General features: G+C 37.6%; 1 protein-coding gene across 3 annotated transcripts in view; it reads left to right on the forward strand.

The window, feature by feature from the left end:
• LOC120626782 (adenomatous polyposis coli protein) overlaps positions 1–18,030 on the forward strand; it is an 83,468-nt gene extending 65,438 nt beyond the window's left edge. For 2 of the 3 annotated variants that reach the window (XM_039894526.1, XM_039894524.1), the window contains 11 exons: positions 21–1,980; positions 2,442–2,637; positions 3,237–3,364; positions 4,685–4,806; positions 6,595–6,695; positions 8,140–8,186; positions 8,965–9,077; positions 10,147–10,212; positions 10,365–10,444; positions 10,517–10,611; positions 10,748–18,030. In XM_039894526.1, the coding sequence (XP_039750460.1) occupies positions 21–1,980; positions 2,442–2,637; positions 3,237–3,364; positions 4,685–4,806; positions 6,595–6,695; positions 8,140–8,186; positions 8,965–9,077; positions 10,147–10,212; positions 10,365–10,444; positions 10,517–10,611; positions 10,748–14,976 (7,137 nt within the window). In that variant the 3' untranslated portion in view covers positions 14,977–18,030. The remainder of the gene's footprint in view (positions 1–20; positions 1,981–2,441; positions 2,638–3,236; positions 3,365–4,684; positions 4,807–6,594; positions 6,696–8,139; positions 8,187–8,964; positions 9,078–10,146; positions 10,213–10,364; positions 10,445–10,516; positions 10,612–10,747) is intronic. The other variant, XM_039894525.1, reaches the window with a different exon arrangement.
• The last annotated feature ends 194 nt before the right edge of the window (positions 18,031–18,224 follow it).

Genomic DNA, 18,224 nt, shown 5'->3' on the forward strand with positions numbered 1-18,224 from the left:
TTTCGTTTTTAATGTTACAGGTCACTGCAGCGGTTCTCAGAAATCTATCGTGGAGAGCCGATACTAACAGCAAACAAGTTTTAAGAGAAGTAGGCGCTGTCAAAGGTCTAACAAAAGCCGCTATGACATGTCAAAAAGAAGCGACCCTGAAGTCTGTTCTATCTGCCCTATGGAATCTTACAGCACATTGCTCCATGAACAAAGTGGCTCTATGTTCGGTTGATGGAGCTCTGGGCTTCCTTGTAGATATGCTCAGTTACAATTCCCCGACGAAGACATTGGCAATTGTGGAAAACGCAGGTGGCATTATGCGAAATGTGTCCAGTCACATCGCAGTTCGCGAAGATTACAGACAAATTCTCCGCGAGAGAAATTGTTTAAGTGTCTTGCTCCAGCACCTTAAATCTCCCAGCCTAACAGTGGTTAGCAACTCGTGCGGTACTCTGTGGAATCTGTCAGCGCGGTGCCCCCAAGATCAGCAGTTTCTGTGGGACCACGGGGCTGTACCGATGCTTCGTAGCTTAATACATTCTAAACATAAAATGATTGCCATGGGATCGAGTGCTGCACTCAAGAATTTACTTAATTCTAAACCTGGAAAGACGCATATAATTTCACTAGATACGACGGCGAGAAGCATGAATTTACCAGCGCTACCGACCCTTGGAGCGAGAAAGCAAAAGGCATTGGAGCAAGAACTAGACCAAAATTTAGCGGAAACGTGTGATAATATCGAACCGGCTACTTCTCCTTCCACCAGTAACAGAGAAGAGAAAAACCTTTTTACAGCAACTGAAAGACAAATTGCTATGAATCTAGAGAGGCATCGAATGACATCTAGCTCACCACTCATGGGCAATCTTTCATCTCAGATATCGTTAAGTCACAGTGCACATTTAGCTAGTTATCTCAGTTGCAGTAATACGCTCCTTAAAGGGGCATTGGTGTCTAGATCCTCGGAAGGAAGCTCTACTAACGTTAACAGATCAGATAGTAAAGATTCAGTTACAAGTACTCACTCTGATTCAGTGTTTGAAAGGGGCATGCGCACAGGAAAAGTTCCTGTCCCTACACCGAGGAGCAAAGACTTGATGAAGATGGACACGGGAAGTGATACCTTCAAAAGCTCAAAGACTTTATCAAAAGACGCTACTTATCTTCGCTACTCCGGTCAACCACCGATCCCGCCTCCGAGAAGCTCAACAGACATGAGAACAAACTACACAGAATCTGGTTATGACGTCGACCAGGATTCTTGCGACCAGCCCATCGATTTCAGTAGAAAATACTCTGAAACCAAAACGGAATCAGAATCTGTTGAGAAACCTAAAGCGGAGACCAAAAAATATTCTAAAAAGGAAACGAACACTTTTGGCGATTACCAAGAGACTGATCTAGATCAACCAACCGATTACTCTTTGCGTTATGCGGAGCACCAATCAGAGACCGGCTCAGATATTTCTGAACCCCCAGCACCTTCAGTTCATGAAGACACTATCAAACATTTTGCAACGGAAGGCACGCCTTATGAAACTCCAATCATATTTTCAACTGCCACGTCCATGTCTGATCTCCGTATAATCGGCAAAGATGGTAAACCCAAAACGTCTAGTGTAAAGGAGAATCCTGAAGTCATGACCCATTCGGACGAGAAAGATACATGTTCTATCGAAGATCCACCTAGACACGATAATGACATTGCAATTTCTACACCACCTACGGCATCAATTTCTGAACCTATCGTTGAAAAACGGAGTGTATTTGACACTAAATTCAGTTCGGGAATGATAAGCCCGGAGAAGCCTGTGAATTACTGTGATGAAGGAACGCCAGGATACTTCTCCCGAGTTAGTTCATTGAGTAGCTTGGGAGAGCCGACCGAGGAGGACAGCTTGGCCAAAAAGAACGCTCGGGCGTCGATCAACGTCGAGCCAAGTCCACAGGAGCAGAGTACTAGCAGCTCCGGAAAAGATAAAGAAGGTGCATATTAGTCAACATCCCGTAGATAAAAATTGTCGTATATCTGTCCGTATAGTCGGTGTATACCCGACGTCTTAGGGCCTGAACTAGCGCGAAAGTCGGGCATACGCCAACAATAACCAAACTTCAGTATCTTTAGTTTATTAATAATTTGACTATTAACCCCTGTCAATAGTAAATTTAGATAGACAAGTAAATTACAGCTAGTCGAAGTTGTAGTCGAATTGCAATGCAATAGCAATTGGGTTTATCTCTTAGGCATGCATGTTTTCTCAAGATGTTTGTCTTAACCGGTTTATTATCCAATACTTACCGGTGTAGCTTCAATGTAAACTGCACATAACACCGAAAAGTTAAAGGTGCGTGCCGGAGTTTGAACTATCTGAAATATACTTAAGTGTTTATCGCCATTTTTAGGTTCTTTAATAGCATTGAATGAAGGTATTTAATAACATTTTCAGGTTCGAAAGCGGTGACGTTCGCCCAGGAGCCGGTCTCCATTGCGCAGGAGGCGTCCGGCGCGGATTCGGCTCGCACGGCGTCGCCGCAGCGGTTCATAGAAGACACTCCGCTGATGTTTTCACGCTCCAGCTCTTTGGGCTCCCTGCCCGAGTGCTCGCAACAGGATGACCAAGGATCTGTCATATCCGAAGTTAGGTAAATATATTAAATGTATATTACGACAATACACACATCGCCATCTAGCCCCAAAGTAAGCGTAGCTTGTGTTATGGGTACTGATTACATATATATGTATAATATACATAAATGAAAATATATATATAAAAAACATTGCTGCAAATCACACAAACATTTTCCAGTTTTTGGAATCAAACCAACGGATTCGGACTCAGAACATGTTCTATCGAAGATCCACCTAGACACGATAATGACATTGCAATTTCGTTGAAAAACGGAGTGTATTTGGCACTAAAATCAGTTGAAAAAAACATTTCTGCTCATCACACAAACATTTTCCAGTTTTTGGAATCAAACCAACGGATTCGGACTCAGAAAGTCAGGTCACTACCCACTACTTTGCCAATCGGCCGACAACAATGCCAGTAGACAGAATAATTGTCAAGCATAGGAAAGTCGGTTTTTATATTTAAAATCCTATTTAAATGCAATATGATACCTGTAAGTGATAACTGTATTCGGACAATAGACTATAATCTAAAATTATTGATAAAATTGATAAAACAGTGTATTGTTGGTATATCTAATGAAATAAATAAATAAATATTTTGTTCTAGTCGCCTGACTTCGGGATGTATATCGCCGAGTGAAATCCCAGACTCTCCCGGACAGAGCGTTCCACTGTCCCCGCGATCAAGGCACGCGCCCGTCGTGGTCCGGACTGCGCCCACCACCCCACCTCTGGGTACGTGAAACTTAGCTGCATACTGTACGCCTAGTAAACGCGTGCACGCAATCGAAAACTCGTTTCCTAGTAAGATAGTTGTAAGGTCAAAACAAAATGGACGCGCGCGCGGTTTCACTAACGAGGAACAAGGTAATGCCTTAATAAATAACGCCTAGTCGAAGTTGGCATACATCAACCGATCACCAATAGTTATCAACTAAGAGTTGGTGAAGCGGTTTATTTCTATAGACATCGCCTAAACCATTAGGCATTCGATTTACGTGATGCCTAGATTAAGTAAAAACGGGCATTTATGTTACTCGATTTATAGTCGCAAATTAGGTAATCCTGTTTTTAATTTGACCACGACTGCTTACTGTACTGTGTGGACAAAGTTAAGCTTTAAAACATAGTCCATAAATTCTATCTTTCTATGACGTTACAGACTTGCTAGGAGGTAAAACCCGAGGTTCGGGTAGGAGCATATAAATGTTATGGCAAGGCTTCTGGTAAGAAAGTTCAAGGTCACACGGTTGGTGATCGAGAGAAACTTCTGTCTGTCTGTCTTTAGCCGAATAGCCGGGCTTGCAATGCAATAAATAAAATTGAGGAAAGCTTTTTATTAAGGAAATGATTCTTTGGTATTTATAAAGCATATCCTACTTGTGGTCTAGAAATTCATAGAATAATCTAGTTTTTGTAATGGTTACGCCCAAACTGGATTTACATAACATAATGTAACATACATTATATAATTAAATTTATTTTAATAAAATTGTATTATAAATGTAATATTATGTACTGTGGTAAATAAATTATATTTATTTATTTCTTCCTTTCAAATTTGTTATATAAATATAACCTAAAATAAACTATGTAAAACTAAATAAAATCTAAAACGTCTTCGAAACCACCGCAGCGAGGCACAGTTCCTAAGATGCTGTTAGTATTGCCCTTTGGATGGCCAAACTAATTCATTAGCCAAGGTAACTGCCCGCTCTAGGATCACCGGTAGACTCGATAACCCTTTTCTATAAATCTTTAAAAAGAGCTCGTGCCTCCGGACCCCACGGTCCCAAAGTCTCTACTCCAAAAGGCACAAAAATGAAACTGCTATCCAGTTTTTCATATTTACGCCTCTTGGCCTGCTCGGCACTGGTAGCAGCCGCACCCACCATTGACTAGGTGGCCTGGATGTGTGATGCAGCTAGGGTATCGACACAAGTCAAAAATAAGAATATCTGCTTCACTGTTTTAGAAGTTCATAAAATAAAATCTTTTTCCCGGCCTTTTAAAGTTTATGTATAGTATCGGAATATATTGGGTGACTTCTTATAGCGGAGGGCCGCAACATATCGGTGTTCGAGGAGCGTACCTCGCAATTTGTGGTGGAACACACGCCGGCGCAGTTCTCCGCAAACACCAGTCTCTCGAGCCTCACCATCAACGACGAGCCCAAGGTGAACTGGTTGAACTATGTTTTATTTATGTAATTTATATTTTTAATTATATTAACATTTATATTATAAAGTCAAATGTCAAAAATACCTTTATTGAAATAGGGGCCTCTAAATAAAACTTTAAGGGGACCCCTCCCACTTAGAGAATGGTTTAGGCCGTAATCCACCACGCTGACCCAGTGCGGGTTTGTGGATTTCACACACCTTTGAGAACATTATGGAGAACTCTCAGGCATGCAGGTTTCCTCGCGATGATTTCCTTTACCCTTGGGTTAAGTGATATTTTATTCGTGTATATTGATAAATCGATATATTTAAATATATATATCGCCCAAAAATATCGACATATTTAACGGAAAATATATTTGTATGGATTTTTTTTTTGCAATATTACCCACAGGCTATAGCGGCAAGAACGCTTTGCCTACTAAGCTACAGTCCAATCAACCGATGCTGGGAATATAAAATATGCCTTTAGCACCATTTGTGACTAAGCGACTGATACCGCCATCTAGTAGGAAACATTGTGTTAGTCAACTACTAAAAACTAAAAATTATAATCATATAACATACTTTTCCATTACTACTTAAATAAAAATGAATTTTCATCTCCTTTCCATTATGAAGTTTGTTACTTACTTACTTTTACTTTCTGTTATATAGTTTATATTTTTGCACGCCTCATAAGCGAAGCGTTGAGGTTGTGCTCTACTCTCGACATTTCAAAAAAAGCAGTTTTCTCGAAACTGAAATTGATTTTTTGTTATTTATATTGCACTTACAGGTTAATTTGAGTACACTAATATCAAGTCAAATAATTTGTCAGGCACATAAAATACATTTCAATAACAATTTTTTTGTTTAACATAGTAAATAATAACATTAAACATAATCTTTTCTGGACGTCCGTCTATGGACGGGTGTATGTGGCATCAAAATTGGTCGAAAAAATGATCGTATCGGAATAATTTTTTTTTAATTATCTAAAGTAACACACGACATAATTTCTTAGTTAATATGAGCGTTCAATTCACTGTCGTTAAATTTCCATGTAATTATTCTAGCTAATATTAATTGTAACTTTCAATGTGCAATCATTATGACATTCCCGTGTCTTGTTTACAAAAAATGAATAATAATTAATATGAAAAAAAAAAATTGTAATGAGCATTGAAAGTTTCAGTTAAAAAAAAAACAATTTTATTGTGAAAAAAATTAGATTATGAGGCGTGCACTTTTGGATTTTCTAAATTTTTTTGTTTTTATTTGTGATTTCATAACTGGACTTCCCTCAACTAAATAGGTACTGACAGATTACCAGCGTTGTGGGTACATTAGTATCCGGAACATTAAGCTGAGTCAGAACCTTTTTATTGACAACACATCATAGACAAGCTATTAATAATTAAGTACAAAATTGTAAGTTTCTCCGTATGTAAGACTGTTTGTGTTGTTCTGGTAAATAAACAAATTCTATTCTATTCTATTCATTGCAATTTCCAAAAAGACCAAATTTTTCATAATGTGCAAATGGCTAAAAAAGTTTTTACAGTATACATTTCAGGCGTGCAATATTTTTAAAGCAAAACAAAATTATATAATTTTAATAATGAACGTCAATTATAATAAATGTCATTGTTAAAATTTATTTTAATTTTAAAATGTTTTACTTAATTATATTTATTCATAGCCAATATTTCATTTACAGAATAATAAAATCTATTCAATAACCACAACCTTTCTTATAAGAAATTTTATTAGACTGGTAAAAGAATTATTTTATTTCAGCTACCATTGCTACTGGAAGATATAAATAAGGAGGCCAACTCGGAACTCAACTCACCACCGCCGGAAGATTTACCCACCAGTTCTCAGGAAGTCGATATTAGGTATAGGATCAATTTCGAATATTTTCTTCAAGAAATTTATCTTTTCCCTTATTCTACGTTTGCAGAAAAAACTACACTATAGTCGTAAAAATGTAATAGGCCCGTTTTGACATTTGTCATCGCGACGTAACTAGTTATGGAACCATAAGACTCGGGACTCGATACTCACGATAAATCAATTCAAGTTTGTATCAGTACTTGATTCATATTATTATGTATTGTAAAGTGTTCGTTCGTTCAAAGTATTCCTTTAACTTCACAACCAATACGCGTGACTGGCTGTTGATTATACGTCCACTTTTCAACATGTTGAAACAGAGTTAGTACTATATAACAACAAACACAAAAATCGAGTCAAATCACTATGTTTAAATTAATGTCCAAATTAGAAGAGCCATAGTTAACGTAATAGTAAACAATATATATCAAACTTAAACGAGCGCACAGTCAACTTTAGAAGATGAGGATCGAAAAATTGCGCAGTGCGCGCGGGGACGCTTCAGTCATGTGCCGCTTGGTCAGATACATCATCTCAGACTGATTATTTAGAACCCATTTTGAGAACCAAGCTTATTCTTTGCAGTAAAGATAATTAAACAATATTTAATTTCGATATTCAGTAAAAAAATGGTTACAGCTCTAGTATAAAAAAAAAAAAAGACTGTGAACGTAACTGTTTTCGAAACGTTTCGCAACAATTATAAATTGCATGCTACTATGAAGTAAGCGCAAAAAGAATTCTCGCGATATATATTTAACGACCCAAAAAAATTTACGTATTTTTTAAAACACTGTATGTAATTGATTTTTATTTTTTTGTTTCTTTCAGTTTCGTTCCAAGTTACATTCTATGGTCTTGCACAAATGTCAAAATGGGCCTATTACATTTTTCCGACTATAACAATAGGTGAAAGGTATTTAATACATTGAAAGCTATTACCTCGATGTATTAAATGTGTTTTTATACATTCTTTTAACGTATGCATATTATAACTCATTATCTAGTTATCTCATTATTGGACAACCAAGTTTCAATCAACATTTAAAATTGTAATTTTTGGACAATTGATCCAATTAAATCACCGGAGTGAGCCCGCAGACTTTGACATTTGGAAGTGTTCACTGTCAAACCTTTTATTGAAAAACAAAAAAGGTTGACTATAACTAACTTCAGGGTGTCGGTTTTTAGTGACGGATGTAAAAATATACTCTCATCATTTTTCCCTAACGCGCCAAAAGAAGTATAATTTCAAAAATTATTAAATTATGTTATTTCTATAAAGTGACATTAAACGAATGAACCCTAATACATGTTCCGAACCGCTGCGAGCGCGCACGATAACTGGCATCAATGCACTATCGAAATCAGATTGGCAAAATTTATTATTAAACATAAAAATTAAGAAATTTTTTATTTTATTTTTCGTGTGTTTTATAATTTCAGTTCACCGCCGGAAATACCATCAACAAATGAAGGCAACGACAGTAAAGGTGAGGCTATTTTCATACATTTCTTTTTCATTAAAATAGAACCGGTATTTCTATTTCAAAAACAAAAAAAAATTTTAAAATATGTTTCTGCTTGATAAGATATATGAAATTTGCACCCATGCAGCTTGCATCCTTCAATCCGGTTAAATGTGAGGGTCCGAGAGAGTAATTAAGAGATAAATTACAAAAATGTTAATATAATAACAGTCTTTAGCCAATACATATTTGAAAATTTCATGTATGTTCACAAAAATATATATAAATTTAAATAAAAATGTGACTGCAATAATTTGAACATTAGAAGCAAAAATAAACATTGCTCACCACTACACCAACGAGGCAGTTATATTACGGACGGCCGATTGGCGCAGAAGGCCGTGGGTTCGATGCCCAAAACTGGAAATGTTTGTGTGATGAATATGAGTTTTTTTTCAGTGTGTGAAACGATTTCGATCGACCAATTTTTCCTCCAACTTACTTTGTAAGTCCGAGAGATTAACCCTTACATCGTCACAAAATTACCTTACCTCTTTATAATACTACTATAGATTATAAATATTTATGTATACTATTCATAGAAAATTTTCATCAGTCAACATAATTCCCATAACACAAGCTACGCTTAATTTGGGGCTAGATTGCGATTTGGGTATTGTCGTAGTTTTTTTTTGTTACATCTTTATATTAAGTAGGATTCGTGATGGATGCGTGATTGATTGATATACAATGTTTAATGTTTATGGGTAAAGCCTGAAATAAATGATTACGATACCCGCAGGAGGGGATTCGTGCGGCGATTGGGAGTCGACCGGCGGCATCCACTCGTCGGACAGCGACGCGGCCAGCGATGCGGAGCTTTTGCAACAGTGCATACAGAAGGGAATCATGCAGGTACGCCACTGTCATACATCTTTACTAATATCATGCAAAAGTGTGTTTGTTTGTATGTCCTTCCTTCACGCCCTAACTGAACGACCACCAACTCGACTTTTGGCATAGAATTAGTAGAAAGGACTGAGTAACGTAGGCTACTTTTTATCCCGGCAAAACAACGGTTCCCACGGGATTTAAAAAAAAAAACGCTATAAACCATAATGTATTTTACGTCAAAGAGAATACGAACACTAGATTAAAGTGATTAAACGTTATATATACACATATATATATTATGCATATATAAAGTTTAACCACTTTCACGGCGGATTGGCGCAGTGGGCAACAACCCGCGTTGTTAGTCCAAGGCCGTAGGTTCGATTCCCATGTTTGTGTGATGAACAAGAATGTTTTTCAGTGTCTTGGTTTAGCTGTATATTATGATTGTTTATCTATATTATTCATAACAATATTCATCTTAGAACATATAACACAAGCTATGCTTTCTTTGGGGCTAGAGGGCGATGTGTGTACTGTCGTATATTTATTTATTTATTATTTATATTTAGTTCTAGAATATGCTACATTATCAGCAAAACTGCTCTTTATGCCCTAACTATGTTAAAAGTGTTTTTTGGGTAAACGTACGGAGAAAAAGTCTGCAATGCTGTCTACATCTTAAGCGCCCCTAATCCCCTCAGTATCTAATACTGGACGTTACGGGCACCATGAGATTTCCAAGCGTAACCCAGGATTTGAGGCATCTAGAATCCTGAGTATAAATAGGGGTTTAGTGGCGCTTAAGATGTAGACAGCATTGCAGATTTTTTCTCCGTACGAAGCGCTTTGCATCTTCGTTTCTGATTCGCACCGCAAGGATCTAGAATGCCCTTCCAGCTTCCATTTTCCCCATTACCTACAATATGAGTACTTTCAAATCAAGAGTGAATAGGCATCTTCTAGGCAATCGAGCTCCACTTTAGGCAGCATCATCACATACCATCAGGTGTGATTGCTGTCAAACGCTCGTCCAAAAACATAAATAAAAGTAACTCTCTTTGGTTAAACCACGTGCATTTTGTTACAGGTAGTAAAAATAAAAGGACCCCCGTCAGACGTATCATCTGTGAATCCGTTTAGAGACGACGTTTATGTGAGTTGCTATTTGTGATACCTAAAACTACAGAATTGTATGAAATTTATTAATAAATTTTACTTTATGTTTACACAACAAAAATATAATATTTTTACACTATTGTGATTATAACAACCGATAATATAAACTTTCTTATCTTTTATTTGCAGAGGTCATTGCCTCCATATTTACGGTCTTCAACGGAGACCGTTATGATGTCTCATGACTTTGCGAGGAATATCCGCGAAAGGTATAATATCCAAGCAATCGCCTGCATAGCCAGTTGCTGGAATATTTGAGTTTTATAATTGTATGTTTTCAGCAGCAGTCCGTTACCCCCACCATTGCCTCCTAAGATACGGAACCCGGAGGCACCGCCTCGTCCTCCTCCGATGGAAGATCATCCGCTTTTGGAAGGTACGTTGAAATTCTGCGCCATTATGAGGTGATCCGAAGAAAATAATTATTATTTTCTCTCAGATGACGTTTATGGAGTTGTCTTTGATTAGAAGCTCAATAATGTGTTTCTTTAAACGATCGATTTTTGTTCCAGGGCGAAGACACGAAAGCCGCCAATTAGAGAAAACACACCGCGAAAGACCGAGGCTGCCAACCGCACAACATCTAGTGAGAAACGATTCACTTAGCTCCCTCAGCCTTGACTCCTTCGGTTCCACTGATCGGGAGATATTCGAGGAGACTGTCAAAGCTGGTCTCTCGAGCGTCAACCCTAGAGCAGAATTCGAACTCGATAGCAAAGGTAAGGCGCATTCAGTAGAGAGGAAGCCTGAATCTATCAGACAAGGCAGACATCACAAATCCCTTGATAGAAGCGACAAAATATCCCACCGCGGACCGAAAATAAGAGATCCAGAGTTTGAGAAAAATCTGGCCTCTGGAGCTTATAACATCAAAACTACTAGCAAAGTTAAGAAGTTGGAAGATTTCGCAAATGTCACTAGATCACCCTATTCGTACCATGGAGAGACCTCCAGCCATCATTCGAGGTTTAAACACCATTCTCGATTTTATGATGATGGTCCGCCAAGTTTACCAGCTAGGATAGATGATCCACGGAGATTAGAAAGGAGTAACTCACTCAGTTCTTTAAGTAATGACTCCTTCGGATCCACCGATAAGGAAGTTTTTGAACGGTGTGTACGTATGGGAATGTCGAAACCTCAACCGAAAAAACGCGATGAAAAATTAAGAGTTAGGAGTGATGACAGGTTGGAAATTCGAGAATCCCATCGCAGACGTCGCAAAGACACCAAACAAGGGGCATTGGATAAAATGGTAGGCGAGGAGTACAGCAAAGATAGGGCGATATTGGAAGAGGTGATCGCGCGGGGAGCGGGGGAAATCAAACCCGGAGAGGCGGGAAATCAGAAAAGTCAGTCAAAAAACGTTCCGGCGCCGTCTGCGGTTCTCGCGGCCGCAGACGCGCGCGCCGACAACGCGCGAGGCAGCACTGGCTCTGACCATGACTCCGCCATCGACACCACCATAGAGATCACCCTGAACGATTCCAACGTTTCGGTGTTCGAACGCTCCAACGAAATGGCTACTGTCGATTCGGGAAATACAACTCTAGAATCCGACAGTAATGAACTAGATCACTCCAATGAATGCTTAGCTCCCAAATCCTGTAATACAACTGTTGAATCTGAGAGAGATGAGCTAAATAGGTCCAACGAATCGTATGCTGATGTTTTAGATGGTTCTTGGAGTGATGAGGAAGAGAAACCTAAGGAATACGACGCAGCTACGTTAACTAGGAAAAGCAAACATAAACTTGAATGGACGGACATTAAATGCACAGATAGTCATATAAACTTTGACGATTTATCCAAGAAAAGCAATGAGAATGATACATGGAATGAAAATACTTGTCCTGATGACGTCACTTTCCCAACTATAAGCGGTTCAGTCCACTTGGTTTCATCTATGAGAAGTGAAATTGTGGACACCGCAATGGCACTCCCAGATTTACTAGAAAAGACTCCAAAAATGTTTTCAAAACTGGATTTGACTGATAAACTCGATGGCAATTTAGTTACAAGCGACGATGGAAAGGTCGACGATAAATTGTTAGAAAATATCCCTGAGCCAAGTTTCACGTCGCTAGTCGACGATGGTGAACCGAAATTCGATTCAATCATGTCTTCCGCTATAGAAAAGGAGGCTGCCCGATTAGCGGCCCAGTTGAAAAACGCGCAATTCACTATGGACAATAGCGTCACTTCTCTCACGTCCATAGATTTAGACAATGTCAAACCACCTTCAAATTTAGGGAGTTTATTGTCACTTAGTGCTTCAGGTCATTGGGATGAGTCACAATCCCAGACATCTAAAAAATCACACAAGAGTCGAAAGAAATCTTTACCGGTAGCGTTAATGGTAAAACGAGCTCTGAGCAATTCAATGCACCAAGGTAGCTCGGAGCATCTTGATAGTCTTTCTCTGAGTTTCCTTGATAATGTAAAGCCGCCTTCCGAAATGGAACACATCGACATGAATGGGAGCATGATTTCAGTGTCGAGCATAGTTTCCGAGGTGGCTGAAACGAGAGATAGTAAGACGCCAATTATATTCGACTTTAAACAACCAGTGCAAGACTTCCCGCTTTGCACCACATTTACAAGTGTCTTCCACGATTTAGACAAAGTTAACCCTCCATCTCTGTTCGACGAAATGGCAGAATCTACTCTAGAAATCGAACCGACAACAGCGCATAACGTTTACGATGATTGCGTTTCGAATACTTTAAACGTTATAACCGATATTCCATCGGGTTCCGAAACCTGCACACCTCTTCCCTCGGATATAAGTAGCGTAGAATCTACTCCGAAGAGACAACGAGATCAAAAATATTTAACACCAAAAGAAAAAAGGATTGCAGCCAAACATAGATATCAAACATATACCATCACTGATACGGTATCAGAGAGCGATGTGGTTTTGAAAGTTGAGAAAGAAGAATTTGTGACGTGGACTAAGTCAGAGAGCGATAAATCGGATGATTACGTTACAGCGACTTCTGAACCGAAAATAAAGAGACGGCTAAGTGCAAAACAAAGAAGAATGGAAGATAGAGCTCGGTATCAAACTCAAACTGTTGACATACAAAATATTCTGAGTTCTCAAGAGTCATCTCAATCTAAAGACCAGCCAAATCCGCATATAGAAAGTTTAAAGCAACGCTTGGCTGCGAAGAAAACGTTAAAACAAAGACGCATGGAAGATGCTGAAAGGTTTAGAACGAGAACGTTAAGTGAGGATATTCCACCGTCTCCGACGTTTGTTACTAAAGATGCAAATTTTGAAAACCTTGAGACAACGACAGGGTACGATAGCTTATCTTCAAACGAACTGAACCACCAGCAAATACTCGACGATAGACAAAGTGACGATGTCTTCAGAGATGTAGATAGTGGACATAATGAAGATGACTTTGAACTAAATTCTGCACAATTGAAAACGTATACGAAGAGTTTTAGAAATTATTTACCTGTTATTGAAAGTCCGGCAGCGGTCGATATGTGCGTTGTTAACAATTTGAAGAATATAGAAATGACAGCTTCATTCAGACGCACGCTACAATCTGATAAGAATCAAAATCCGAGCAGTAGTGACTTCGCAAGTTACGAGGGCGATAGCAATTCAGAGGACAAAGTACACTCGGAGTCCGACTCCGAAACGCCCACTTCTAAGCCGAAACCAAAGATAATTAAACCCGAAAGAAGAGACGAAAGTCTAGATTCAAATGATTCTGGTGAGAAAGAACACGAAGCACCGAAAATTGTAAGAGGTAGAAAGAAAGCTATGTACGTGTCGCCATACAGGAGAACGGTACCAAGTCCAAAAAAGCCACTAACTCCACCGGCGAAAACATCGCCAAAATCTAGCTTAACGTTAATCAAGCCATCTACAAGTTCCTCCAACAAAGCTCACTCTAGTGCCAAACCACCGACCAAAATGCTTCCAGCAACAAAAACTAGCACTAACACTTCGCCTAAGAAAACCGCACCAAACAAATCACCCTCCAAGCTATCTCAAAAACCCATTACGATTCCACCGGTTGCTAGCAAACCAATACCATTAGTTAGACAGGGTACGTTTACGAAGGAAGAAAGTTGCGTGCCAGCAAGAGAACTGCCTATACCTGATAAAAAGGCTAACACACGTGTTGGGACAGCAACCTCGCCCACGAAAGCTGCGCCCAACACTTCTCCATCTAGACTTCCGCAGTTCAATCGCTCTCGCCCTTCGACGAGTAAAAATAACAAGGCGGCCCAGCAAAGTACTTCCAAACGTAATTCAGAGCCTATGATGAAAAACTCTGCTTCTAATCACAGTTTGCAAAGCAATGACAGTGGAAAAACAATCATACTCGCTCGCGGATCTAGACAAGGTAGCACCTCGAGCGTAAATTCCATATCGTCGTCTTCCAAAACGAAAGACGTTGAGAGCAAAATTGCGAATCTATGGAAAAAAGTTGAGTTAACTAAAAAGTTACCAGCGAAAAGCGATAAAAAAGTTTGGATTGAAAGCGACAAGACTGAAACACCGAAGTTAATCAGGAGTTCGACCTTCGAAGGTCAACCGAAACAGCAGGTATCGACGGCGACTAAGCAGAAATCGGCAATCGGTATCAGAGTTTCGCAGATTCCAAGTTTGAGGCCAAAATCGACGCCAAACAAAAGTACGAGCCAAAGTAGCGTCAATAAAAAACCTACTAGAGGCTTCCTAAGAAAAGGGAGCGGTCAAGTCACCTCCTGAACATGATCGAATGATCAACAAAAGTGAGTCCGATTGATTTTGCGACCGTAATTAGGTCAGGCTTAGGGTATGCTGAGGCATATGCGATGCAATTTTCGCAGCGTAGGACTGTACGCATATTATGTGTTGTATTCAGAGTTGCGTACACTGATGCACGCAGATTTTTACTGTATCGATGCAATATATATGTGTTGCGTTGTGTCGTGACCTTTGTATGCATCGACCATGCCTCAGCTTACGTAAAGTCGAAAGTCGGAAGTTGACGAAAATGTATTTCAAGGAATGGATTGAAAATGATTTAAGGTTAAATTCTAGTTAACAGCAAAAAGTAATCAACAGTGATTTCTAAATATTATGATCAGTAATCACCGAACTGATTTTTGATCGAGTATATTTAAGTATTGATTTACTATATTATTTTACTCTGTTAAAACGTATTATATTGCTGCAAATACTTAAATAGTTAATACCAATAGTTGACTTAAAATTGACTAATATTTGATATGAACTTCGTTTTGCGCGATTATTATATCCGATGTAAAAAAAAAGAGTTCTGTGAACAATATCTAATATGTATTTTGTGTTTTTCATTAAGTATATTATTTTTGTGTATCTGTTGCATTTATTTAACTTGGGGGACGAAATTATATTACTGTCTTTATAATAAAATAAATAATCAGTATGTACGTACGTATGTAGTTCTAAGAATAGTTCTTGATGAGAAAGCGTCACAATTTTGTATTACTGAAAAAAACAGGCATAACTGCTCTTAAAAGTAAGAAAGGTATTCGTTAATATAAAAAAAAATTGCTGGTTTCTTTTCCTAAAATTTACTATGGGATTTATGGTATGAAAACATGAGCTTTTCATCCATACAATTCACTTCGGCATTTCTTAATCGCATTCAAAAATTTGTAAATATTAAGCTCCTAGCTGTTAAGGTTAACATATACACATATTTGTATATTTTTCATACAGCATAAAATATTCATAATGTTATTGTAGTATAAATCGTGTCGCATAAAATAAACGCTGACAGTTTATTTGCACATTGGGCAAACTATTCAAATACGTGAATTGTTAATGTTTTATGCCGGTCATCAGTTATTTTTTTTTTAAACTTACGTCGTATTTCAAAAATGCAAAAGGGGAAAACTTTAGCTATAATATATACGTGTAATATATAAATGGATAAATGCACTTACTGATGAAGATGATTATTTTAATAAAAAGGAAAACTTCAACTACATAAAACTGTAAATGTGCGAAATCTGTACATTAAATTATTTTTGTTATCTTTGATGACGATTAATTGTTATTACAAGATGACAAATAAATGATATATTGTACAGAGATACTTGTATTCTATAAACACGGCAATACGTATTTAACTATATATTTAAATTTATCGTCCTCATTCTACTAATCCCACTACTGGACACAGATGGTAGATCATAGACCCATCATGCATGTAATTATATAAATTGCCCAATGCACTGGTCGATGTCAGCTTTCTTTTTACGTGGTGCGACCTATACCTAGTAATTAAATAATGGCAACAACACACCGCTTCGGAGTAAAAATGATGACATCGTGTGGTTATGTCGTAATTTTTTACGTCTAGTCAGTTTTAATGTTAGTGTTAATCCGCGGGTTAGTTATTCGGCTTACTTATGAGTTGTTAGCGCGGAGAGCTTTGCATACAGTATAATTATAATACATAATAATAATGAATGATTACTTTCGTTGCTCCGAATATAAACTGGCTTCTCAATATTGTATTTCTTAGTTTTATTTCTTGAACGGTTATTTAAGTTTAATGCTGTTTCCACGCATTTTGGGTTGGTAAAAATATTTGGTTATCGTGTCTTACTTTTAACAGAAAGCTAATGTATCGTCAATTGAAAGAAACGTTATATGTAACAGACTGATATGAACAGAGTATATTCTGCCTTACTGTATATTTTAAGATTGTTTTCTTATCGAACAAGTGATATTCCATCAAGCTATGCATAATGCAATAACTCTTTGATGATTTTGTGACACATCATTGTGACGTCAAAACTGGCATTACTTTGTACAAGTGCTGTGAAGTTTTAAATTGTTCAAACTTTTTAAATTGGTGTTACTAATGTCATATGATTTCAATGGAAAGGCCCTTGGGCTATAAAATTACGTGTAACTTTGTATGCTATGACTTATTTAAATTCTTAATGTCCCATCCTTCGATTCCTTGCATTTATTACAACCTAAACTAAATCTCAATAAAACAGAAACAATGAATTCGAAAGCTTGTATCCTAAATGCGTTGAGACTTTATGGTTTATTGTTTCCACAATGGATGTATACCTAAGTCGAAAAATATATTTTTAATAGTTTCATATTGTCATTTTATACAAAACTACGCTATCAGTAGCGACTAAAAGTAATGCGTTTTTACTTTACTCGGAAATGAAAACTTATGGTTAAGTTTGTAGTTAAAACAAAATTAATACTAAAACGAAATCACGCTCTCAACATATTTATAAAAAGTATTAAAGTCTCATCTCTCATTCACCCTAGTATACCTACTCTATAGATTTATTTTAGCATTACACTTAATTAGGATAACTTTGCAAAGCAACTTTCTCTGTCACAACCCAGATTGTCAGTTTTATTTATGTGATGTATAATCCGATAGATATTTTTTACGAGCTGTCAAATTGTACTTTAGTAATCTGTTATTTGCATTTTCAAATACTAAATGTTTTCTAAAAGTTTTACTGAGAATCTGTTTTTCTGTTCCATTTTACCGTTAACTGTAAAGGTGAGATAGCCCAAGCAAAGTTAACCCAACATACAACATAAAAAATGTTACAACAGCTTCCAGTAAGCGTTATTCCATTGTTTAGCGTCATTTGTAGCGATTTTAAGTATGAATAGTTTATTTTTGGTTGTATTACCTGTATTAGTGGTAGTTCTGACAAGCCAGTTTTTAGCTAAATGATTAGGTACATACTACATATTAGTGTATAAGGTGCGTAATATGATGGTAATAAATGGAATTTACCCGACCTTTTCGTGTTTTATTCTATTATTCTAAAACCTAATCTTGACCTCGATACCATAGACTAAGGAATGTATCTTAGTTGAATCATTATACTCCAGAATGAGCAGGGTTTAGGCGAGGTGCAATTACGCTGGTTCGTGAACGTCACACTCCTAGAACATTATGGAGAACTTTCAGAGATGGTTTTTCTCAATTCAGC

Source organism: Pararge aegeria, chromosome 10, assembly GCF_905163445.1.
Source record: "Pararge aegeria chromosome 10, ilParAegt1.1, whole genome shotgun sequence".
In the NCBI taxonomy this organism is placed as follows: domain Eukaryota; kingdom Metazoa; phylum Arthropoda; class Insecta; order Lepidoptera; family Nymphalidae; genus Pararge; species Pararge aegeria.